Source organism: Heptranchias perlo, chromosome 3 (genome assembly GCF_035084215.1).
Source record: "Heptranchias perlo isolate sHepPer1 chromosome 3, sHepPer1.hap1, whole genome shotgun sequence".
Classification (NCBI taxonomy): Eukaryota; Metazoa; Chordata; class Chondrichthyes; order Hexanchiformes; family Hexanchidae; genus Heptranchias; species Heptranchias perlo.
The window spans coordinates 24,652,805-24,678,604 of record NC_090327.1 but is presented as its reverse complement, the minus strand read 5'-3'; the positions used below and the strand labels follow the sequence as shown (position 1 = coordinate 24,678,604).

The window sequence follows — 25,800 nt, the reverse complement described above, 5'->3', positions numbered from 1 at the left end:
AACAACGGTGAACGCTGTTGAGCTCCCCATTCTTTTTAAAGCAATTTTTGGCCCATTGCGTTAAATAGCTGTGGTTTCCTAGCAAACTGTCTTTGAAAATTTAAGAATAGATAAGCAGTTATGAGTTGTTTAAAATGTAGAGCACCAAAAAGTATTCAGTTTAAATATTATCCTATTTGTATAAGGACTTCTAAGCTATAAAGAATGCTAGATAAAAGCCAGCTTAATAAGCGCACACCTCAGCACTAGATTCTCAAACAGCAGACGTAAGTTTGATACCAGCTGCAGCAACATTCAAACTGTAGCCTCCAAAGGGAGTGAATTTGTTGGAATTGACTACAGGCCTGTATAGTAGTTGTTGTCAAGACAGGGTCACGATTCATAGAACTTGAAGTAGGGTTTATGACACTCGAGTGGCTGTCTGGGGCGGTGGACCGGGGGGAGGTTGGTGATTAAGAGTGTTACATTGTGGTATTTGCTTTTTTTTGTAAAATGGAGGTTGCAAAGATGGGATATATCCCAAAGGAAACTCTTCAGATGATTTTCCATTGCATCTGCACTACAGTTCACATGCTCTTCACAAACTCTATTGTCATCTGTGCATTCTCTATAACCTGTCACAGCCAGCCCAGACACACACCCTATGTGTGTGCACTATTTTCACACTTTACCTACACCTTCCACTTGAATACCACCAGCAAGCCAATTACCTTACCCGTACCTCACACATTGCTTTTGCTCATGTTTGCATGCGCTCTTTACGCCCTACCCTGATTTTCAGCAGGCACACCTTTCTGCCCTCACTTATACTTACTATTCCCTCCAGGTCAGCATCTGCACGCACACATTTCAACATAAGAGAAGAAAAAAACCTGCATTTAGATAGTGCCTTTTACATCCTCACTATGCCCCAAAGTGCTTCACAGCTAATGAGCACTTTTGAAGTATAGTCACTGTTGTAATGTAGGTGAATGTGGTAGCCATTTTGGACACAGCAAGGTTCCCAAAACAGCAGAAATAAATGACCAGAGAATCTGTTTTGGTGCTATTGGTTGAGGAATAAATGTTGGGCCAAGAACTGGGTAAACCTCCCTGATCTTCTTCACATAGTGTCATTGTATCTTTTACATCCACTTGAGCAGGCAGACAGATTAATATGTCAACAGACAGCATCTCCAAAAGTACAGCACTCACTCAGTATGGCACTGAAATGTCAGCCTAGATTATGCACTGGTCTCTGCAGTGGGGCTTGAACTCATGACCTTCTGATTCAGAAGTATGAGTGCTACCACTGAGCCAAGACAGACGTGGCCAATTCCACAGCCAGAACATGCTCAGTGGGAAATTAATTAGTTGGTGTAGATATTAGCTCAGGAATGTCAACAAAAATGTACTATTAAAATTGTATTTTGAAGGATGCTGCAGAGCTAATGACAGCTATGATGGGAGCGCATATACTCCCAGCCAAGGCAAAGGTGTTGGCAAGTATCACTGTAGGTATGGCATCCTCTTCCCTCTGGTCAAAGCGATCTGACACTCTGAACAACTGCTTGGTTGCTAAAATTCTCTTCAGATAACAATCCATTTAACACCATCCCTGCGTGACACTTGCTGTTGTCAACTATTCTTCACCTGGCTATTAAATGGGTCTTGTGTTGTGGGTCAATCAACCACAATCCAGCTCCTTTCACGTTCAATCATTCTCGATTCACCAATCAGGTTGACTTAAGGGCAACTTTACCAATGAAATATAAAGCCGGGTGATTGAAATTTAAATAAATGCATTGAAGTGAATGTGACAGCTTCAGAAACTTTTAAAAGTGGGTTTCATTTATCAGGAAATGTAAAAGGTGAAAAAATGTTTCAAATGTGTTGTGGTATCCAGTGACTGTTTTTGTTGTTGAAGTGTTTTCCCAAACAAGTAGAATTTAATTCAAGAGGTACTTTGAACCATCCACACCTCTCTTACTGTATAGGTTTGGAGTAGGTCACTGGAGAATGGCTAAAGGATCTTCATTCCATCCTTAGTGCAGTTTGTTAGAACATTACTGAGCCTGGTCAAAAGCAAGACTTTGGTTTGGATTGTAGCCTCAACAAAGAGTTAAGAGTAACACTGAATTACAGCAACAATGTAGAAAAGTTATGGATTTCACTAGGCCTCTGTTTGCCCTTCTGGATTTTAAAAACCCATTCTTACTTTGTTGTCTACTGTGGGAGATTCTCTGTCTTTCTCGGCATGCTGAAGTTTCCTGTTTAGGTCCTGAAACATGTCTTGATGCCGTTTTCTTGTGTGCATGATTTTCTAGAGATAGAAAGCAAGGCATTGGTAAAAATGAAACGATGATGCCTCAGGTACAGAGTCAGCATTTAGGTAGTGAAGCTGGCAGAGTAAAGAAAGGGCTCACCTCAAAATCTAATTCAGCATACCTAGATTTTCTTCTCTAGAAATCAAAAAACAGACAATTAGCAGCATCCATTCAAAACTGAACATCGGATTATGATAGAGATGTGACTGCTAACTTTTAATTTTAATTTATTTTAAAGAATACAGCACTTCATCATAATCACCACTGTGCCTCAGGCACTCAACATCAGTTTAAAACTGTGTTGCGAGGGGTCAGGGGAGTTCTGGACAGTGCTGTGGGTTAGATGTTATTCTCTCACCTCTAGGACATCTAGACCAGACTGATGAAATTGAAGTCTTTTCTGTCTGCTGGTTGCTAAGGACTTATGCTAAATCAGTTTGGGCAGACATGGAAGTTGATTTTTCCACTTGTGGGGGAGATCAAAACTAGGGGGCCATAAATATAAGATAGTCATTAATAAATCCAATAGGAAATTCAGGAGAACCTTCTTTACCCAGAAACATAGAAACACAGAAAACAGGAGCAGGAGTAGGCCATTTGGCCCTTCGAGCCTGCTCCGCCATTCAATATCATCATGGCTGATCCTCTATCTCAATACCATATTCCCGCTCTCTCCCCATACCACTTGAGAGTGGTTAGAATGTGGAACTTGCTACCACAGGGAGTAATTGAGGTGAATAGCACAGATATATTTAAGGGGAAGCTAGATAAACACGAGGGCAACAAAAATAGACGGATATGTTGATAGGGTTAGATGAAAGAGGAGGAGGCTCATTTGGAGCATAAACACTGGCATGAACCAGTTGAGCCGAATGGCCTGTTTTATGCTGTACATTCTATGTAATTCTATGTAATCTCAACTCAGTTCCTTGAGGCACAGCACACAACTGCAGTCATTGGGCAATCTCATTCAGAACTACCACAGGATGGTGGATGTGAGAAATTAAATAATGTCACACTGCTGCAGCAGGAGGCACTCTTCTGAGGTTAGGACTGAGCTGCTTTGTTGGTACAAAACTTTACTCTGCATCTAACGGTTTTATACCTGACCTGGGAATACTCATGCTGACACTGAGTGCCTGAAATGGAAAGTGTTGAATTAACTTTAGTGATGAACACAGAATAAAAATGTAAAAGGTAAAAGTCGCACTTCTTAAAATGAGATAACATTACAAACACTTTTCTTTTGTTCACTGTGACATAACATAAAGACATAAATCATTCTGAAATGCTTGTTGCATCACTTGCAGATGATGTCATTCTGAGTATAATGGGTCTCCCATACAAAAGGTATGCCAAGTACTTATTCGTGAAGATAGTGCTCAGAAATCACTTTGGGTCAAAGCACAATGATAGATGTGAATGGATTACATTATATAAACCAGATCAGGGTTTGGGCCTGGGAGGAAAAAGGGATTGTAAGGCAGCAGCATGCATGGCTCCAAAATGGCACTGAGGTGATTGAAATATACTTAACAAATTAACAAATAATTTTGCCAACGTTCACAGCTTCACTCTTACAGTTTGACACAATCAGAATTAACTGACTTAAATTCTGCTTTGTGATTCACTAGCAGCAATCTATTTTACTAGATCAAAGGGGAAACTCTAGTTATATTATCAGGATTTCTTATGTGCTTACTTGCCACTCACTAACCAAATTTATGCCTGCAGTTATAGTAATCTTTAAATGTAAGACAATGAATACTCAAAACTATGAAGGAAGCTTTTATCTACATTATTTCCAATGTGCTTAGCAAATTGACAATATGAAAGAGCTGGACGATACTGTGATCAACTCCAGTGCCAAGCAAAGGAGTACTTTGGAGTGCTGAAACTTGTTGGACTTATACTTCAGTCTACATCACACAAATGAAAATAATAGTTATATTCTTTGTGGAATAGCATCCTGTACATTCTTTAAAGATTCACGTGTAATAATTGGCAATTCGTGCCCATCTTTCCTGCAATTCCATGTTTGAACCTCTCCAATCAGGTTTTTGTTCCTGCAACAGCACTGAAACGGTCCTGTACAAAGTCACAGATGACATCCTATGTGACTGTGACCATGGTACACTGTCCCCCCTCATTCATCTCGACCTCTCTTCAGCCTTTGACCTAGTTGACCACACCATCATCCTCCTCCAACGTCTTTTGCCCTCGTCTGATTCCACAGTTATCCAATCAGTCAGAAAATCTCCTCTTCTGGCTTCTCTTCTTGCCTCCGCACCATTAACCTCTAGAGTCCCCCACGGATCTATCCTTGGCCCCTTCCTATTTCTCATCTATAAGCTGCCCCTCAACAACATCAACCGAAGTTATGACGTCAAGTTCCACATGTACGCTGAGGACACGCAGCTCTACCTCACCACCACCGCTATCACCCCCTCCACTGCTTCTGTGTTGTCAGCCTGCTCATCCAGAACTGGATCAGCAGCAATTTCTTCCAATTAAACAATGGGAAGACCAAAGTCATGTCTTTGGCCCCCACCATTCTCTCGCCACTGATTCCATCCACCTCCCTGGCCACTGTCTTCGGCTGAATAAGACGATTCGCAATCTTAGTGTCCTATTTGATCTTGAGTTGAGCTTCCGACCTTATATCCTCTCCATCATAAAAACAGCCTACTTCCACCTCTGTAACATCGCCCATCTCCATCCTTGTCCTAGCTTATCTGCTGCTGAAACCCTCATCCATTCTTATGTTACCTCCAGACACGACTATTCCAATGCTCTCCAGGCCAGCCTCCTATTTTCCACAATCCATAAACTTGAGCTCATCCAAAACTTTGCAGCCCTTTTTTAAACCCGCACCAAATTCTGCTCACACATCATCCCTGAGCTCACTGACCTACATTGACTCCCAGTCCACCAATGCCTCATATTTTTAATTCTCATTCTTGTGTTCAAATCCCTACATGGCCTCATCCCTCCCTATCTCTGTTATCTCCTCCAGCCTTACAACCCTCCTAAAACTCTGCATTCCTCCAACTCTGAACTTTTCTACATCCCCCACTCCCTTCACTCCACTACTGGAGGCCATACCTTCACCCGCCTACGCCCTAAGCTCTGGAATTCCTGCCCTATACCTCTCCGTCTCTCTATATCTCTGTCCTTCTTTTAGACCCTCCTTAAAACGTTCCTCCTTGACCAAGCTTTTAGTCACTTGTCTTAATTATCTCCTCCTTTGGCTCGGTGTCAATTTTTGTCTGATTACGCTCCTGTGAAGTGCCTTAGAACATTATTCTATGCTAAAGTTGCTATATAAATGCAAGTTGTTGTTGTAATGGAAGCCAAGCTTAGGATAATTAGGAACTTAAACTAAATTCTATTCCAGGGAATGGTCACTCAAAATTCACTCAAACTAAATATGTGTTTTGAAATCACATCACTTATACCGTTGCTATTTCCAGCATTGTGCAGCACAGCAGATCAGTATGTAGGTCAAAGAGTGGTTGCAACTGAAACACAAACCTTTCATCAGAATGATGATGAAGGGTTCCATCCAAAACATTATCTTATCTTCTTTTTCAGATATTGACAGATTACCTACTGTACACTTACAACAATTTTTGTTATTATTCACTAAGGAGGCAGGAGGGGCTCAGCATTAACTATGAATTCAGTACTCAATGAGAATTAAACCGTTAATTAAAGAAAGAATTGCATTTTTATAATAGCTTTCACATCCTCAGGATATCAAGATGCATTGCACAGCCAATGAATTACTTTCTAAAGTGTAGTCATTGTTGTTATGTAGGCAAGCATAGCAGTCAATTCATGCACAGCAAGGTTCCACAAACACCAATGAGATGAATGACCAGTTAATTTGTTTTGATGAGCCAGATGTAGGATATGGTGTAGGCTAAGATAATCAATTACTTTAGAGAATGCAGTTATTTCTACGCTGCTGTGTCAGCTTTGGCTCAGCTCTTACCCCTGGGTTCAAGCCCTACACCAGAGACTTCAGCACATAATCTAGGTTGATTTTTCAATGCAATACCGAGGGAGTGCTGCACTGTTGTAGGTGCTATCTTTTGGATAAGATGTTAAACCCAAACTTTATGTGGTCTCTTAGGTGGACGGAAAATATCCCTTAGCACTATTCAAGAAAGAACTGGGGAGTTCTCCTGGTTACCTTGCCAACATTTATCCTTAAACTAACATCATTAAAACAGATTAGTCATTTATCTCATTGTTATTTATGGACCTTGTGAGCAAATTGGCTGCCATGTTTGCCTACATTACAACAGTGACTACAATTCAAAAAGTACTTAATTGGCTGTGAAGCGCTTTGAGAACTCCTGAGGTCGTAAAAGGTGCTAAAGAAATGCAAATTTGATCTTTCCTTTCTTTTTTTCTTTCTTGCTGGGGCTTGTTGTCTCTAGGGACAACAGACCAATGTTGAAAGTGGAGATAGGGGTGGGTGGACAGATATTCTGAAGTTTGACTTGATCATCTTTGGGGATTAGAATTGCCCTCAGGTATTTAAATTTTGGAGTATAATTCAGAATAGGATACACTGTATATGATCTGCGGAAAGAGTAGGCTTGATGGGCTAAATGGCCTTTTCCCAATTTGTGCTTGCTCATTTTCTTAGCAATACCCCACCTGTAATTTACAGCCTAAGTTATCAATTAGAGGGTGAAGTGATATATCAATTCAAATAAAGAGTAATTTTTTTGTTTGAAAATGGTTAAACTAACAATATTTCAGTCATTAATTTACACTAACATCCTACTCATACATTTCAACTCCAAGCAGAAAGTATTTACAATATTCTAAGCTTAGCAAATTACAACAGCTCCAGCCTGGCTCCAATCCTCTCTTTTCAGTCGCCTATCAGAACTAATCAATAACTTGGACGTGGGTGTACAGTTGTGTTGTGATAATCACTCTATAATTAGATTTGACATTATCAAAAGTGGATTAAGTCAAAAACAAAAATATGGATATGCTGAGTTTAGCAAAGCAAACTTTTTTTGTTCATTGACAATCTTTCCTCTTTGTACACAGGTCAAGCTTATTCTTCTAGCTAAAAAAGTTAGGAACCAGTTTTTAACTAAATCAGAACCCTTCTCCAAAGTGGTCTATAAGCCAGGAGGAAGAATAAGGAAGGAAAGTAAAGGCTTGTAAAGTCACCTTTTTAATAGAAGTAAATTATAGAGTTAATTAGATTAAGTAGAATTATATAGTTTTAAAAAGACAGAGAATGGGCAAAAGGGGTAATGCAAAATTAAATATTTACATTCAAAAAAATGTTTCAAATTTTTTAAAAGGTGTTCTTTTTTAGGTTTTAAGGTAATTTCTGCAGTAATAGCAGGCATGAATATTTTTAGTACTGTAACATTAGTGTTCGCTCACGGGGCGTGAGCCGAAACCTTGGCTTGTGAGACAGACCTGTCACCAATCTAAAGGTTAAGGATAAGATAGAAGAAAGTGTATCCTTCTGAGAAAAAAAAAGAAAAGTAGGAAGACCAAGAGCACAGTGGGTGAATAAGGTCAGAAAGAACCAAAAGGATAAGATTATTTTGAGCAATACACAAGAAAATAGTAGTGAGAACTGCAAATCATACAAGGTTAATTAAATAAGTATTGCAAAAAGTACGATGATGGCAAGTAGATCAGTGGAAGAGTTGCCTGCATCATTTTAAAGCAAATAGGATAATATTTCCATTAGAATCATGAATAGAAAAAAGTCATATGGACATATTAAGCGTTTGTGCGCTGCTATCACATGCAGTAATTTCTGAGCTGCTCTTTCAGAATATGCTCACAGTTTTTTGCTGGAAATGCCGAACAGGGGAGGTTTTTATGAACACATTTGCAATGTTGCTGTACATGGTGCCTCAGGAAATCGTGTCCAAAAGTGTTTCAATATAGCCTTGAAGTTTGGTGTCATTTCTGCCGTTTCTCCAGGGTTTCCGTTGATCTTTTGCAAAGGAAATTGGGGAAACTGCGCAGAAATTCTACCCCATGGTGACAGATAAGGGTTCATTCATAACTCAATTTTAAAAAAAAAATGACACTTGCATTCTTCATTGTGGAAAGAAGGTGACTGAGAAAGGACATTATAGAGGTATATAAGATATTAAGTGGAATAGAAAAGGTTACTTCTAAGCATTATTTCAAGTTAAACCCCAAGGGCATCTACGTACAAACTAGTAAAATGCAAGTTCAGGATTGATGTCAGGAAGCACTTCTCCAAACTAAGAGTGATTAATGCCTGAAGTAGTCTTTGGCTAGGGTCGTTTTTCTGGAATCACTCAAGAGGCAATGGGATGCTGTGAACATAAGAACATAGGAACATAAGAAATAGGAGCAGGAGTAGGCCATACGGCCCCTCGAGCCTGCTCCGCCATTCAATTAGATCATGGCTGATCTTCGACCTCAACTCCACTTTTCCGCCCGATCCCCATATTACTTGATTCCCCTAGAGTCCAAAAATCTGTCTACCTCAGCCTTGAATAAGTTCAACGACACAGCATCCTCAGCCCTCCGGGGTAGAGAATTGCAAAGATTCACAACCCTCTGAGTGAAGAAATTCCTCCTCATCTCAGTCCTAAATGGCCAACCCCTTATCCTGAGACTATGCCCCCTGTGGTGGATAGAACTGTAGATTTCTATAAAAGGTTGAGCTACATGGGCTGAATGGCCCCCACTCCTCTGTACCATTTTCTGTGATCTTTTTGATCACAGGGAGCAGCGAGAGTAATCTTTTTTTTAATCTACGTAAGACCTAAACATATATTTTAACCCATGTATAGTGTTAAAACCCTTTAAGGGATAAGTTAGGTAAACTATCAAGGATCAAGAAATTGTTAAATAAATTATTTGTCTTCAGAAATGAAAATAGTGAACAAATTCCAGATCCAGTTATTTTAGTCCACAAGTCTGTAACATATGTCTAAGTCGGCAAAGCATTCTTTCAGTGAAGAAATTTAAGAAATTAAAGTATTATAATAATGTCTAAACACTTTGATACTGCATGATAATAATGTCTGATCACGTCGCTGTATCAAATTTCTTTGACCACTTTTACAACTGAGGTACTAATCCACTTAAAATAAACTAGTTAATGCTTCTTGTAAAAAAGCAAGGAGTGGAATTTGGTAGAAATACATTAAGCAATCATACAACGTAACTTCCAGGCTTAAATGTCTGCAGAGCATGTAGATCTGATGGGTTAGATCCTCACGGCAATAATAGAGTAAACAGGCTTTCAGTATTATTTGTAGGAGCTCCATAAATATTTTTGGAAGTGGGAATTGTGCCAGACGACTGAAGGGTGGCAAATGTTTCATATCTGTTCAAAATAAAGGAGAAAGGAAGAAGTTAGGAAATTATAGGCCAGTTAGTCTTGCCTTGGTTGTGGGTCTATTTATATAGTTCATAGTACAGGATTAAATTAGAGAACAGTTGGAAAGATATGGGCTAATCTGGGACAATCAACATGGATTTATAAAGGGAAGGTTGTACTTGACTAATTTAATTGAACTTTTCAAGGAAATCACAGAATATATAGGTATTTGGAATTTTCAGAATTTTTTTCAGAAGGTATTTGATAAGGCGTCAATTAATCTAAATTTAAGGCACGTGGTATAGAAGGGCATGAAGCCATGTGGATAAGAAAGACGGCTAAAGGACAGAAAGCAGAGAGTAGGGATAAACTGATTTTTTTAAAGATGTGGTTAGTGGTGTGCCACAGTTATCTGCGCTGAAACTTGTCTTGTTTTCTATTTATCTAAATGATGTGGGCATAGGCTCAAGAGGAACCAAAACAAGGTTTGATACAAATTAAGTGGCATTGTAACCCGTGAAAGATAAAAAAGAACCTGTATTTATATCCCGCCTTTCATGTCCTCCGGATGTCTTAAAGTGCTTTACAGGCAATTAATTACTTTGAATTGTAGTTACTATTTCGTAGGCAAACATGGCAACCAACTTTATGCACAGCAAGTTCCAACAAACAATAAGATGAATGACCAGTTAATCTGTTTTGGTGAGGGATATATGTTGACCAGGACATCAAAACAAATCTCCTGCGCTTCTTTAAATAGTGCCGTGGGATCTTTAGAGGCCACCCAAGAGGGCAGACAGGGCCTTGATTTAATGACTCATCGAAAGATGGTACCTCTAACAATGCAGTGCTCCTTCAGTACTGCACTGAAGTATCAGCCTAGATGACGTGCTCAAGTCCTACAACAGGGTTTGAATCCATGCCCTTCTGATGCAGTGATGATTCAGTGTCTACTGCTGAACCAAGGTTATCAAATGCAAGAAATTACAGGAGGATATGGACAGGTTAGTAGAATGGGTCAATAGGTGGCAGATGGTGTTTAATGTATATGTACACTGTAGAAAAAAGAAGCGTGAAAGAACATTTACCCTAAACACAAGGTTCTTAAAAGTGGACATCAGAATGGAGGAACAAAGAGATTCATGGCTGCAGAGACATAAGTTCCAATTTCAAATTGGGGCAGGAATCGTGCTTGGGGCGGGGGGGGCAAAGCAGGAGGCAAACCATCCTGACCGTGGCAACATGACACCCGGGCGAATTTAAACTTCCTGGCCTTATCTGTATGCCCCTGGTCCCATACCGGCAAAGAAGAGATAGCCGGCCGGCAGGCAAGAATGGAATGTCTGGCGGCAGGAAGTCGCCAATGGGCACCGAAAGAAAGGTCCCTAGTACTCAAATAAGTCACGTGGAGGAGGTTTCTAGAGGGCTCCACGATTGGGATGGAGAGCAGCCGGGGGAAGGGGAGGCCTAACTTTTCCTTAGGGAACTCAAAAGAGCACTGCTGCTCCTCCTGGCCACACAAGGAAAGTAAAAAAGAACTTTTAAAAATATACCTGTTTGGGCCTCTTCTGGCCCCGACTTTTCTTTCCGCTTGGTTGACCTAGCAGGAAAGCCAAAACCGCTTCCCCCTCAGGCCACTGGTTAAAATAGCAGTTGGGCCTCGATGACGCCATTGGCGTCCGTTCTACATGTGTAAAGGACTCTGCCAGTTTCCGGTGGGTGTCCTTCCTGCCTGCTCAGAAAAACAACTTAAAATACAAGATAATGGGAAGGGAGCAAGATCTCGACGGTTAAGTCTCCCGGGCGATTTTAACTGAGGTTTTTGCCGGGCAGGCTAGGGTTGAAAGTGCCCCAATAGATTTTTAAAGGTGAGTAGGTAGAAACTGGGATTCTGAATTTTATACGTAGGGGTATTAAAAATAAAAATCAAAGAAAGTGATGTTGAATTTGTACAAAACATTGCTTAAGCTAGTTGGAATACTGCGTAAGGTTCTTGGAATCCCATTATTGGAAGCATTAAACCAAAGGGCCTTGGAAAAGTACAGCAGAGATTCACTCGAATTGTACCAGGAATGGCGGGTTATAGTTATGAAGAAAGGCTCAAAAACCTGGAGCATTTTTCAATGGAACAGAGAAGGTTAAGGAGGTATTTAATAGTGGCATTCAAAATTAAGAAAAGTTTACAGATGTAAATAATTAAAGATTGTTCCCACTGGTTGGCAAATTGGTGACATTGGGGCAAAAACTCTAAATCTTCACTAGAAGATTGAAGGGAAAAGTTAGAAGAATTTTTTTTCCTTAGCGGAGGGTTATTTGAACATGAATGCTTTACCACAACTGGTCATCAGGCACGAACTATATTATTTAAAAGGGAATTGGATAAGTATTTGAAAAGGACGAAGATAAAAGGATTTACGGCAAAAGCAGGTAGATGGGATAAAAGCAGATAGCTCCAGTTGAAGAGCCAACACCATCATAGGCGTGAACGGATGAATGGTTTCCCACCAGCTATAGTTTCTATGATTTTAAATATGAGAGTTGTACCCGAAGACTAGGAGTTTGTGGCTGTCATTATATTCAAAAAAGGAGTGAGGCATGAAACACGGAATTATAGATAAGTTAGTGTAACATCAATGGTAGGGAAATTGCTCAAGTGCACTTTATAGGACATTAATAATGTCCATCTCAACGACACAAAGGCCATTACGAGATAAGGAGCAGTCAGCATGGTTTTAGAAGCAATAGGTCACGCCTCATAAATCTACTGAAATTCTTTGAGGAGGTAAATTAATTAAAGGACGAGAGCTGTTCAGTTGATGTAATTCATTTACATTTTTAGAAGGCGCCTGATAAAGTCCAACATATGAAAGGTCTTTAAGAAATTAACTAACTGTACTGAAAACTGGCTTGGGAATAGAGAGCAGAAGGTACTAAATGGAATAAGCTCTGTCTGGGGGCAGTAATTAATGCAGTTTCATGGGGTATGTTCTAGGTCCCTTAATGTTTGCACTATTCATAAATGAAATGCAGGAGGAACTCTGTTGCAATATAAAATTTGCTGATGGCACCAAACTATATAAGCTAGGTAATCAGAATGATTTGTAGCCTTCAAAGACATCGGGATAAATTAAGTGAATGGGTAAGGAATGACAAACCATTTTTAATTTAGATGAGATAAGAAAATATACATAAATATGAAACAACATGTACACAGTGGGGTGTCCGTTGTCACAGGATCTGTAAAACTCATGATTAAACAGCACATTTAAGGGTAATTTTCTTAATTCTGCTCCCAGTGTGAAGCTTTGTCTGCTGGGATTGCATATCAGGAATCTGATATTAATTTTAATTGGGCAGAAAATCCCAATATGATCATTCAGCAAAATGAAACTCCACGCTTGGAGCACAAGTTCATAAAATCAGCCCTTTAGACTAGTGTACACAATTTTTATTATCCTACCTTCAAAGGTACACTGACACATTGGAGAGAGTTCAGGGAGGAGCGACTAGGATTATTCTGGGATTTAGGGCTCTATAGATTATAAAAGAAGACACAAAGAACTGAACTTATTTTCACTGAAGAAAAGGAGATTCAGGGACACATAGACAGAAACAGGTTATTCAACTTAGATTTCAATCACAGAACTAGAGGACACAAGTACAAAATTCGCAAGTCTCCTGCAAGAGTAGAGATTAGAAGATACTTTCCCCACAGCGACATTAATTGGGTTAGACAGAACCTATGATAGAACAAAATGTACAGGGTCTGTAGAGGAAATATGCTAAATTTACCCAACGGCCTTTTCTCATTTTATTCTCCTATTCTTATAGGGCCTGAAATTATGCTCTGGGAAACCAACATGCAAAAACTTAAAACATTTAAATTAAATTCTTCTCTCCAACATTTTATCAAAAGTATTAAGATCAATTCTTTTCCTTTGGGGGGCAGGGGGAAGGGGAGAATCAACATGATGGGTCTCCAGCAGTAGGCTGGCTCTGAAGTTACACAGAATAAATTCTACTCAAAATAAACGGTCTGCTATAAATCTACGGGCAAAATTTTTCCAAAATCACATACCAATGGTGGCACCTTGCGTGCAGTTTATCGGAAAATTGTGGATGCACTGCCTGCGATTTTCCAATAAGTCATCTATTGTGTTCGAGACCATGCCAGTGGCATGATCTCAGAAAACTTTGCCTGATATTTTTGTTTCTTCTTGTTTTTTTTAAAAAAAGATGTCTTTAATAAATATGTATTTCAATCTGTCAAATTCACTTTTGATGCACTCTCTTCCAAAATAAATCAACACTGTTTGCATTTGTATTCTTTCCCTCAATTTAAAAAAAAAAAATTTTGATGATCTTTTAGATAACTGAACTTGGTATTTCACTCAAGTGGCTATTCTTCATGTGTAAACCCAGAAAGCAAGTGTTAGGAAATTCAGTTGTGTTGGCAATGTAGCCAATCATTGTCCAACATGCACACACTTGCACTTTTCACCAAGGGACATTGGAAAACAATCAGGACGGGGGACCCGTGGTTGATTTTTCCTCCATAGCCCAGGAGCACAAAGGCCAATTGAAGTGTTCCAGCTACCGCAATGGCTAAAATCAGCTAACTCAGCACTAACCAAATATCAAAGCTGATCGTTAGTAATATTACGCAGGGGTTCTCCTGTAATAACTTCAGGAGAAACCCTTGAGAAACATCATACATGGCTGTTTCCATGGATTTATCCGGCGCTTCTGCTGACCTTCTGCCAAATTTACGGCGAGAGATCAGGGAACTCCCATGGAAATTCTACTCTGGGATGTTTTAGTCTGTATGGCTCAGTTACATGCAGTCTTTACTAAAATCGGGGCGCTCCTCTAGTCCCATTTAACTTTGAGTTTGAGCTCCTGTGGAGACTGGTGCTTACATCTCTAAATGTAATGAAACAGAAACAGCTGGTTCCTTCAAGCATTCTTAGCAGGCACAGTATTCTTGCATGTTCCTTTTGCATCTGTAAGATGACTTTTAAAATCAAAAATATAGAGCTACTTTCTCCTCCAGTAATTTGGATTATCTGCTATTTCTAATTTCAATTCTTCATCAGTTTACCTGGTACAATGTCTATACAGTTATTTGAATACATAATGCAGAGTGAAAGGAAACTAATCTATTGAATCAACTCATATACTTGTGTTAAAAAAGAGCTCACTTACCTGTATACTTATCTGTATTTCCCAGTCACTCCTCAACCTGCCTTATAATCAAAAACTGAAAGCTAGAGGCAGACTGAGAGAAAACAATTTGTGCATCACTTTTCCTGCAGTGACTACATAAAGTTCAGCTCTAGTGCCATCATAACTAAAGAGCATTGCCCAAAATTCACTATTTCGATTTATGATACTCCTTGATTGGAAAGGGAAGTCTTTATCAAATGTCTGCTGCCAGACTGCCTGTAGCTACCTGCTTCGAGATAAGGGATAATTGAGATAGACACTAGTTAGTGTACATGTATCTCCCATTATTACAACATTTAAGATTATGAGACAATTCCATAGACTGTCCCTCCTCTTTGACAAATACCAGCTCATTTCTGGAGTGGATTGGTTTAACTCAATTAATAATGTGAACAGCAACTTAATTCTGACAAACTGCATGAGCTACTCAGTGATACAGTGACTCTTAATGAGAGGGCTCAAAATTGTAATCCCATCATTCAAGCTTGCCTGCCCTCATTGTTTATGTGCTTTTGGACAGTTAAGTGTATGGTTTAGCGACAGGATGCCCATCTCATTTCAGGGTACAATGGGAAAAGCCCGGCGGGATTGTTCCTGGCTTGATGAAAGGTGCTTCCAACTTGCCAGCTGATGAGCTGATAACTGCATTTGTAAATAAACTAGAGAAGTCCATTTCACCCGCCACTGCAGTCTCCTGACTCTAACAGAACTCATGATGACAAGGGGAAAGCAATGGGTAAACCGGATGGGAGAGAGGGAACCTGGAGGAAATTATAATTTACCAAAGTCCATGAAAAAGCCTGTTGCTTATTAAATAGATGCAAACTTAGAAAAATACAGATCTTCATTTTCAAAAGAACCACTGAGTCAGCCAAAGATAGACAAGTCTGAAGAGTGCAAGTTGTGCCCACACGTAAAATAAAGCTTTTCTGCCTTACAGGATGGCTCAATAAGAAAAACTGTACCAAAAAGGAATCAATAAAGAATTTGAAGGGAACAAAAAAAAGGCTGCTGAAAAATACTTCAATATATGGATAGAAATATTACGTGACAAGAGAAAACAATTTTCTATGATCAACTTCATACATCCACTGTAGGCACCTCAGGGCGATTTTCAAGTTGCACCTAAAACCGGCGCAAAGCCGGCGGAGCGGCTTCCAGGAAACCAGGACGTTATCAACATGCTGTGGATGAGCTCCGACGCCAAGTGGGTGGCCCGCTTTAGCTCGTCGGTTTTGGGAGGGCAGGAAATTGCCAAGCTCCCATGCTGAGTCCACTGACAGGTTGGTCTGGGGGAAGGTAATCCCGGGGAGGGGTCTTGAACTGGCTGGCAGCCGGACTGAGATTTTTTCGCGGGGCCCACCAGCAGCAGGAATTTGTTGGGCTGTTTTTTGAGCAGCCTCCAGTAGTCCTACAACCGGCGAAGGACCCCGTTTTGCACATTTAAGCAGCCTTTTGCCTGTTTGAGATGGGCGTGCTGCACTCCCATTTACAGGCCCGCCTGAAAATTGTATCAGACAAGCCTTGGGTGTCCAAGAGGCAGTCGAGATGTCCCCACCTCCACCAATTTTTAATTGCTGGCTGTTTACTTTTCAGGCAAAAAACTGGCAGCCGACAGTTGAAAATTGTCGTCCCCCCACTCCTACTCCATGGGGGTGACTTTAAACCCCAAGAATGGGTGGGTTGGGGATGGGTGGGAGTTGAAAATAGTTGTTTTTTGGGTCGCAACCACAACCCGGCTTTATTTCTGGGTTTAACGTCGGTGCATAAAAGTACACTGGGAATGCCAAATCCAAAAATTTTGCGGTTGTGACCCAAAAAAACAACTATTTTCAATTCCCACCCACCCCCAACCCACCCGTTCTTGAGGTTGAAAATCACCCCCTGTAACTTTAACAGAAACAGTACTCTCATCCATTTGGAGATAGAGGCCCTGAAATTATATCGTAGATACTAACTTACAAATGCTTAACACGTTTACCTAAAACTCCTCCCTCCACAGAGGTCTTAAACTGTATACAAACACTTAAAATATGTGAATACAATTCCTCTCTCTGCTATTTTAGTGGAGGCGTTAATCTGTTTAAAATAAACGGGTTAATCCCTGTTAAAATACAGGAAGGAGGAAATTCATACAAATGCGTTAAAACATTTGTACACCAGCATCCCATGGAAAAATTTCAGGGTTGAAATGTTATAGACCTTGCCCAATTACGGCAAGTCGGAGGAAAAACAAAGAATGTATTTTCAATGTCGTCACATTCATATCAGGAAATCAAAATAAATTTTAACCATTCTATGTAAGTATAATGCTTCCAACGAAACCTTAATATTGTTTTCTGGCTTCACCTGAAAAAGAAAAGGAGGGAGTTGAAAATCCTGTTGTTATGGATTACTGGTTGCTGATGTGACTCAGTGGGCAAAGACTACAGGCTATAAATTAGGCCGCATAGCACCCGTTTTGTAGACACTACACGGCCTCCTTAGAACCCAAAGTGGCGCCCGGAATGCGTGCCCCCATTGCTAACGTGACGTGCACCCAATGCCATCTTGGTAAAGGTATTTGCGCACGCGCAGATAACGAACACTGGCGGCTTGTAAAGTAGGGAGAATATGCGTTAGATCAGTGTGCAACACTGATTTAAAGGGACTGATTCGATTTTACTGTCTTAACCTCTCACAGATGAACAGGTTGTAAACAGCATGGAGGACCCCACACCAGTGCTATTTAAAGGGATCATGCAGGATTTACAGGTTAGTTGCTGGATTATTGCTTCTGGCTGCTGATGCATTTGTACCTGTTTTTGGAGATCTCCTACACTTGAACACTAGGACTAGTAGACATAGCCTATATATTAGAGCCAGGACTTGCAGGAGTGAACTTAGGAAATGCTTCCACATGCAAAGATGGTAGAATTTTGGAACGATCTCTGCAAACGGCAGTTGATGCTAGCTCAATTGTTAATTTTAAATCTGAGATTGATGGATTTTTGTTAACCAAAGGTATTAAGGGATATGGGGCTAGGGCAGGTATATGGAGTTAGATCACAGATCAACCATGATCTCAATGAATGGCGGAACAGGCTCAAGGGGCTAAATGGCCTACTCCTGTTCCTATAATGAAGTTTCAATACCCAACAGGGAGAGGGCTGGCTAGCTGACAGGCAACAGCAAGGGAACTGGCAGAGTGGCAGGGGTGGGACAGGAATGCTACCATCCTGAGAGAGGACAGCAGGTTGATGTTCCGTGGAGCCATTGCCACTTTCTGCCTCCTGTTACGTGCCATCTTCTCCTGCAAGAAAGCGAGACGTGTGTCGTTGAGTGTTCTGCAAGATGTTTGGGTGATGTGCCTGTCATGGTTGAATAGCTGCCAGTGTACGTGACCTGTTGTGGGTGTGCGGTTCGCAATAGTGGTAATGTGTGAGGGTGAGAGGAAGCATCTGATTGGAAGATTTGAGTACTGATTGAAAGAGTTTGTTGGTATGTGGGTGATGGGGTTGTAGTGCGTGGAGCAGTGGATGCAGTTTGTGGTGCAGTTGGTAGGAGATGCTACTTGACAGTTGACCTCACTCACCTTGACCACTCGTGTCAAAGCATTGAACTTCTTCCTGCACTGCATCCACGTTCATGGTGCTATGCGCCTGGCATTGACTTCGTCTCCTACTGCCTCCCACTGCCCTTTCAGCATATGTCTGGAGGGCCTCTTGCCCCTTTGCAGATATTGGATGCCCCTCCTTCTGTCCAATTCTTGCACTAAGTGCTCTAGTGCATCATCAGATAACCTTGGTGCATGCACTCTCACAATCCTGGTACAAGCTCAGATCGGCAAATTGGTGAGGTCTGGCGTGCAGATTGGAGGATGTGGAATTTAGTAGTGCGCAACTTTTATTCAATGTTTTAACATTACTCAACAGTTTGTAAACATAGGGATGGAACCTGCATCTGTGCTTCACGTGTGCGATATCTGATCTCCGTTCAGACTCCGTTTGGACCCGTATTTTATAATTTGCAAATAAGAGGTGCAGGCTGCCCTTAAGCGGTGCTAGCCACTCGTGCGATATTGGGGCTCCCCTGCTGGTGAGCAGCCACTCAAAAGTGCAGCTAGGCCTGGCTGCTTGCAGATATCCGGTAAATCACCAGACAACTTATTCACCTGGCCACCTACTTGGTTGTCAGCATGTTAGCGGGATGGTTACTTGGTGGAGGAAGGAAAAGCAAAAAGCAGAGTAAAAAGAAATAACTTCCAAAGGCTCCAAATCTGTCACAAACCTGTTGAGGTATCTGACCTTTTCACCTTTCCCCCTCTTGCTCCTTTGAAAAGTAAACTAATTGACCCAGAAATTGCGCTGAGTGGCGAACGGATGTTGCCCGCCGCTTGTAAGTAACTAACTCACTCACCCACAAACTTTTTGCAGGCTTCTGGGCACCAACTTGCTTCACTGGAGACCTGCAAGAAGCGCAGCGGTCATTTCTGGGCTTCTCTGAGCCGTGAGAGCGAGGAAAGGATCTTTCCCCTCAAGAGAGGGAGGTGCTGGAAGTCTTAACGCGCATCAAGGTAGATAAATCTCCGGGACCTGATGAAATGTATCCCAGGACGTTATGGGAGGTTAGGGAGGAAATTGCGGGTCCCCTAGCAGAGATATTTGAATCATCCACCGCTACAGGTGAGGTGCCTGAAGATTGGAGGGTAGCAAATGTTGTGCCTTTGTTTAAGAAGGGCGGCAGGGAAAAGCCTGGGAACTACAGACCGGTGAGCCTGACATCTGTAGTGGGTAAGTTGTTAGAGGGTATTCTGAGAGACAGGATCTACAGGCATTTGGAGAGGCAGGGACTGATTAGGAACAGTCAGCATGGTTTTGTGAGAGGAAAATCATGTCTCACGAATTTGATTGAGTTTTTTGAAGGGGTAACCAAGAAGATAGATGAGGGCTGTGCAGTAGACGTGGTCTACATGGACTTTAGCAAAGCCTTTGACAAGGTACCGCATGGTAGGTTGTTACATAGGGTTAAATCTCACGGGATCCAAGGTGAGGTAGCCAATTGGATACAAAATTGGATTGACGACAGAAGACAGAGGGTGGTTGTAGAGGGTTCTTTTTCAAACTGGAGGCCTGTGACCAGCGGTGTGCCTCAGGGATCGGTGCTGGGTCCGCTGTTATTTGTTATTTATATTAATGATTTGGATGAGAATTTAGGAGGCATGGTTAGTAAGTTTGCAGATGACACCAAGATTGGTGGCATTGTGGACAGTGAAGAAGGTTATCTGGGATTGCAACGGGATCTTGATAAATTGGGCCAGTGGGCCGATGAATGGCAGATGGAGTTTAATTTAGATAAATGTGAGATGATGCATTTTGGTAGATCGAATCGGGCCAGGACCTACTCCGTTAATGGTAGGGCATTGGGGAGAGTTATAGAACAAAAAGATCTAGGAGTACAGATTCATAGCTCCTTGAAAGTGGAGTCACAGGTGGATAGGGTGGTGAAGAAGGCATTCAGCATGCTTGGTTTCATTGGTCAGAACATTGAATACAGGAGTTGGGATGTCTTGTTGAAGTTGTACAAGACATTAGTAAGGCCACACTTGGAATACTGTGTACAGTTCTGGTCACCCTACTATAGAAAGGATATCATTAAACTAGAAAGTGCAGAAAAGATTTACTAGGATGCTACCGGGACTTGATGGTTTGACTTATAGGGAGAGGTTGGATAGACTGAGACTTTTTTCCCTGGAGAGTAGGAGGTTTAGGGGTGATGTTATAGAAGTCTATAAAATGATGAGGGGCATAGATAAGGTAGATAGTCAAAATCTTTTCCCAAAGGTAGGGGAGTCTATAACAAGGGGGCATAGATTTAAGGTGAGAGGGGAGAGATACAAAAGGGTCCAGAGGGGCAATTTTTTCACTAAAAGGGTGGTGAGTGTCTGGAACGAGCTGCCAGAGGCAGTAGTAGAGGCGGGTACAATTTTGTCTTTTAAAAAGCATTTGGACAGTTACATGGGTAAGATGGGTATAGGGGGATATGGGTCAAGTGCAGGCAATTGGGACTAGCTTAGTGGTATAAACTGGGCGACATGGACATGTTGGGCTGAAGGGCCTGTTTCCGTGTTGTAAACTTCTATGATTCTAACCAGTCAGCTGGAAGCATCATTGACAGTCAGAACCAGGAAGTGAAAGCCTCCTTCACAAGCCACGCGGACAATCCGGAATTAGCACGTAGTATTTGGGTGAATATTGGGCAATCCGGAAATTGCTCTGTCAATTGCCATGCTCGTTTGAAAGCTTTGCTTGAAGAGATCTCGCCGGCTGAATGAATGGACTAGCAGGAACTTGCTGCACTGCTTAGCTGGAAACGAACTAATCTCTCCATAAAAAAGGTACACTGGGTTTTTTAGGTCTAAATCAACTTTTAACGGCATGGTAAGTATTAATGACAGCCAAACAACCTCTCTGGCACTGAAAATTAACTTTTGAAAATGTGGAGTCTTATTCCTCCTGATATTAATTGTCATTGGGGACATATATAAAAAAATGTAATTTAAAATTGTTTTTTTTTACTTATTCTTTCTGTCTCTTTTACCTGTCTTTTAATTTTACCCTCTCTTTATTTTGCTTTCTCTAACTAATTTTATAGAGAATTTACTAATCTACCTGACATTTCCTGGTTCTTAGTGCGCGTGGCTTGTGAAGGAGGCTTTCACTTCCTGGTTCTGACTGTGCGGCTTGTCAATGATGCTTCCAGCTGACTGGTTGAGGGGAGAAATCCTTTCCTCACTCTCACGGCTAAGAGAAGCCCAGAAACGACCACTGCGTTTCTTGCAGGTCTCCAGTGAAGCAAGTTGGTGCCCAGAAGCCCGCAAAAAGTTTGTGGGTGAGTGAGTTAGTTACTTATAAGCGGCGGGCAACATCCGTTCGCCACTCAGCGCAATTTCTGGGTCAATTAGTTTACTTTTCAAAGGAGCAAGAGGGGGAAAGGTTAAAAAGGTCAGATACCTCAACAGGTTTGTGACAGATTTGGAGCCTTTGGAAGTTATTTCTTTTTGCTCTGCTTTTTGCTTTTCCTTCCTCCACTTCAAGTAACCATCCCGTTAACGTGCTGACAACCAAGTAGGTGGCCAGGTGAATAGGTTGTCTTTTTCAATGCTTTCATTTGGCACTGACATCGGACAACACAAGGAGTCCATGAAATTAGCCTGGGGTGACCTGCATTCCAATTTTCCCTTCCTTCCTGCAGAGAATCACCTGACCTCTGCTTGCCTCCTCCCATGAAGGCACAACTGAGAATAGATATGGCAGCGTGGGGAAATTATGCAGGCAAAAATAGTGTCCTGACATGGCATGTCATAATGCGCTGGAGCCATTATAATATTTAACACAGACCAGTAATAAGCCACATTTGAATAAGGTTCACAACAGAGCTCTTGGATAATTATTTTCAGCTCTCAATTGCCACTGTTCCCCTTGTGGACGTGAGTACTACTGGCAATTATATACCAAAGGGTAAAATTAAATCTGAAATTGTCTAAGTGAGAGAGAGAATTCCTATTTTATTTCCTTACCTCCAACGAGCTTGTGGATAGTGTAGAAACTGTCTCGCTTTTGGACACCATCCCTGAGTTCCCTGAATCACCCGTGTCGCACAGGTTATGAGGGAGCTGCGTTTCATTTGCAGTACTCTGTGTCTGGTGGCCAGGAGAAGCCCTTTCATTGCAAGTAATATTAATGTGATCCATCGGTGAGTTTTTTGCACAAAACCCACTGTCTGCATTAAGATGAATAAGTCTAGTCTGGGGCAGTTGACTAATGTTAATATTATATTTGCTATCGTCTTTTGGTTTGGCCCTCAGGGTTGAGGTGTTGGTGGGCAAGATAACATAGTTAGTATCTATCACTTGTTCCTGTGCTCGTGCTAGTTCCGAGTCTAACTGCTTGAAAATGTCACCGTCACATATATATATTGATTTCGGCTGTTCGCTCTTATTTATTTTCAAGGTGTGGTCGCTAAACTCGTTCATGTTTAATGATCCTGGATAGTTCAATGATCCCTGGAGATGCATTTTCGACACATTTGCTGGAAGACTTGAGAAGCCAGACAACTTTTGATGGTTGAATTTCATTTTCATGTCATCCTCCTGGACCATTGAGCGTTTTAGAGTTCCTGTGAGTGTTCCTGTTCGGACGGCGTTGATATCTTTATTTAAAACTGTAACATGGAGAATAATAACCGTGTTATATTTCATTAACAAAAAAAACAAATGCTAAACATCATTAGACAATGTTTCTGGGTGGTTCTGTGAGTGGTAACTGGCTAGCAACATGTGGCAAAGCGCTACATGAAAAGGGAATCACTAACAGGACCACCAGACCTTCACAGCTGTTTTACTGAACCTCATACAGGGCTCTATTTACATAAATGTGAATTTGCTCGCTACGGTCTCCCTGGATGACCGGTTTTGTTTTGCTTTTGGTTCACACACTGTAATAAAACACTAATTTTATGGTAATAAAGCTATTCAAATATAGGAATAGTTTTATTGCTATAATATTAACAATAAATCAGTAAAATAAATACTTAAACATGATTTTATATATATATATATATAAGCAAAAGCAACAATTTACTTGGCCTTGTTCCATTTTCCTCATTCTCACTTCGTTCCCATTCTCTATCCTTTTATCTGAATTTAGATTTTACACCCTCCTTAGCCTGAGAGAACCTAGATAAGCACATTCATCTATAGCACATGAAGGGTTAATCTTCCTATTGCACCAACATCTAAAAAATCTCACAAAAACTCAATTTTTTTTTAAAACCTGAAATAACACAATGGAACTGGTGTTGCATCACACAAGGGCCTTTTCAACCAGAGAACCCTCTGCACCATTAATGAACAAAGGCACAGGATTATTTTTTTCCCAATTAGCCTACATGCCTCTGCAGCACCTGCTCTTTTATGTTTTTCTTTCTGCTTCTGCTATTCCAAAGAAAACATTCTCTGAAATGTGATTTTTTTTTTAAAGTATAACATTTGGGTGCTCTCAACCCAGCTCTTCGTGACGATCCCACAGTACACATTGGCACTAAACTGGCAATTTCACAGAGAGGACATAAAGTTGGCTGGTGTCAGAAATGGAAATGTCACATTAGAGTAGTTGGCGGGAGAGGGCTGGGTGGGGTTGGTCTACTTCGACTGGGATTAAAGGCATGTTGTTGGTGCAGAGTAGAGGGAGCTTTATTCAGTATCTAGCCCATGCTATTCCTAACCTGGGAGTGCTTGATCCTGACACTGCTTTCTCAAAGTAGAAAAGTGTTCCACTCCCCAGCGCTGACATCCTTCACCTTGGTAAACTAAAAAGAATATGAATTTAAAGAAAGAATAACTAAAACTGTCTCAAGTAGTGTTGCAATACAATCCATCAGCACCCATACTCAGCTTCCCTCAAGGAAAAAAAAATCAACTCTAAAATGTGCAGTTTACAAGAATATAATTTCCGTAAGGAGTAAAATACCAGCTGTTTGCTTTAATTATAGCTGTTTCAGAGGCAACTGATCAGATAAAGCCTCTAATCTAAAGAAAGGATCTTGGAAGTTACTTTTTACCACTACAAACAAGCAAAGATCACACAACAGAGTTATTTTCAATGCTTTATTGACTGTATGTACATGCTCGATCAGCACTCCAAGTACAGTGTGCAGTTGGGTCAAACCCTCAACTCATTTAAAAAATACCTGGATGTGCACCTGAAGTGCCGTGACCTACAAGGCTACGGACCAAGTGCTGCAAAGTGGGATTAGGCTGGGTGGCTCATTTTGGGCCAGCGTGGACACAATGGGCCGAATGGCTTCCTTCTGTGCCATAAATTTTCTATGATTCTTCTATGATTCTAGGTCTTAACGAGTTCCCCATTGCAACAACTAGCCAGGTGCCTTAATATAGTCAGTAAAGCACAGAAAATGAATGGGGTGAGTTTCCTCAGAGCTTTTCCCGCTCTGCGCCATAACAGAAGTGGAAACCCCTTTTGCATATGTAAACAGGGTTTCCCCCAAAATTACAGTAGAAGCTCCAAGGAAATCCAATCCCAAAATCTCCAGATGGAGCTTAGCAATTCTTAAAATAAGACATGTACAGAAGAGTTGTAAAAACAAAAGTCAGCATAAAGCATGTTCATCCCACTCAGACCGCAATAAAACCAGCCTTGGCATCAGCAGGGGTACTAGAAGTAGCCACGGTGCCCTGGTTATGAGGAACAAGAAGAAAAAAAATTGATCAAGGTTCCATCTCCTGATCATTATCCAATGGCCCACTACTGGAAATGCATGTATGGGGACATCGGGTGAGAACAGGATTGGGCTCAGCTGGTATTCCATTAATGGTTGAACAGCCAGCCAATAATCACTGCTGTGAGGCCACACACATAAATACTGATTACTTGGCCAAAGCAGTAGATGGCATCTGTGGAACTGTACCACAGCAAGGAGTCTTTGGGAGAGGTGAGAGAAAATAAAATTCTATTTAAAAAAGATTGTAAATCTTATACAAAATTATTTAATCACTTACCTGATCTACATGCCATATCTACATCCTTTTCAAAGTCAGTCTATAAAAGTTAGGGAAAAGTAGTTTAGAAGTGATGACAAATAATCCTGCTGGGTGTCTTTTTCCTGACATTTAATGTTCCCCTTTTGCTTGAACAATGAGGACTTACTGCAACCAGTTAGTGTTCATGGGCAACTGTGGCAGATACTGACTGTAAGCTGCACCAACCTGAGTGGTGTTGTGGCGAAACATTAACTGGCCTCAAAATTAACTTCCTATTGAAACTGAAGCCATCTTGATGCCTAAAAGAGGAGCAGCTAGGTGGTGGACCAGAAAGGAGTAGATTGCACTGAAAGATCCACTGCTATAGC

At 41.1% G+C, this 25,800-nt stretch overlaps 1 protein-coding gene across 1 annotated transcript in view; it reads right to left on the bottom strand.

Moving 5' to 3' along the window:
- adgrb1a (adhesion G protein-coupled receptor B1a) overlaps positions 1-25,800 on the bottom strand; it is a 516,358-nt gene that overhangs the window by 7,793 nt on the left and 482,765 nt on the right. The window contains exons 27-32 of the mRNA XM_067974780.1: positions 25,451-25,490; positions 24,157-24,240; positions 22,451-23,094; positions 13,127-13,198; positions 2,406-2,441; positions 2,198-2,302 (exon numbers count right to left, since the gene is read on the bottom strand). Of these exons, the coding sequence (XP_067830881.1) occupies positions 2,198-2,302; positions 2,406-2,441; positions 13,127-13,198; positions 22,451-23,094; positions 24,157-24,240; positions 25,451-25,490 (981 nt within the window). The remainder of the gene's footprint in view (positions 1-2,197; positions 2,303-2,405; positions 2,442-13,126; positions 13,199-22,450; positions 23,095-24,156; positions 24,241-25,450; positions 25,491-25,800) is intronic.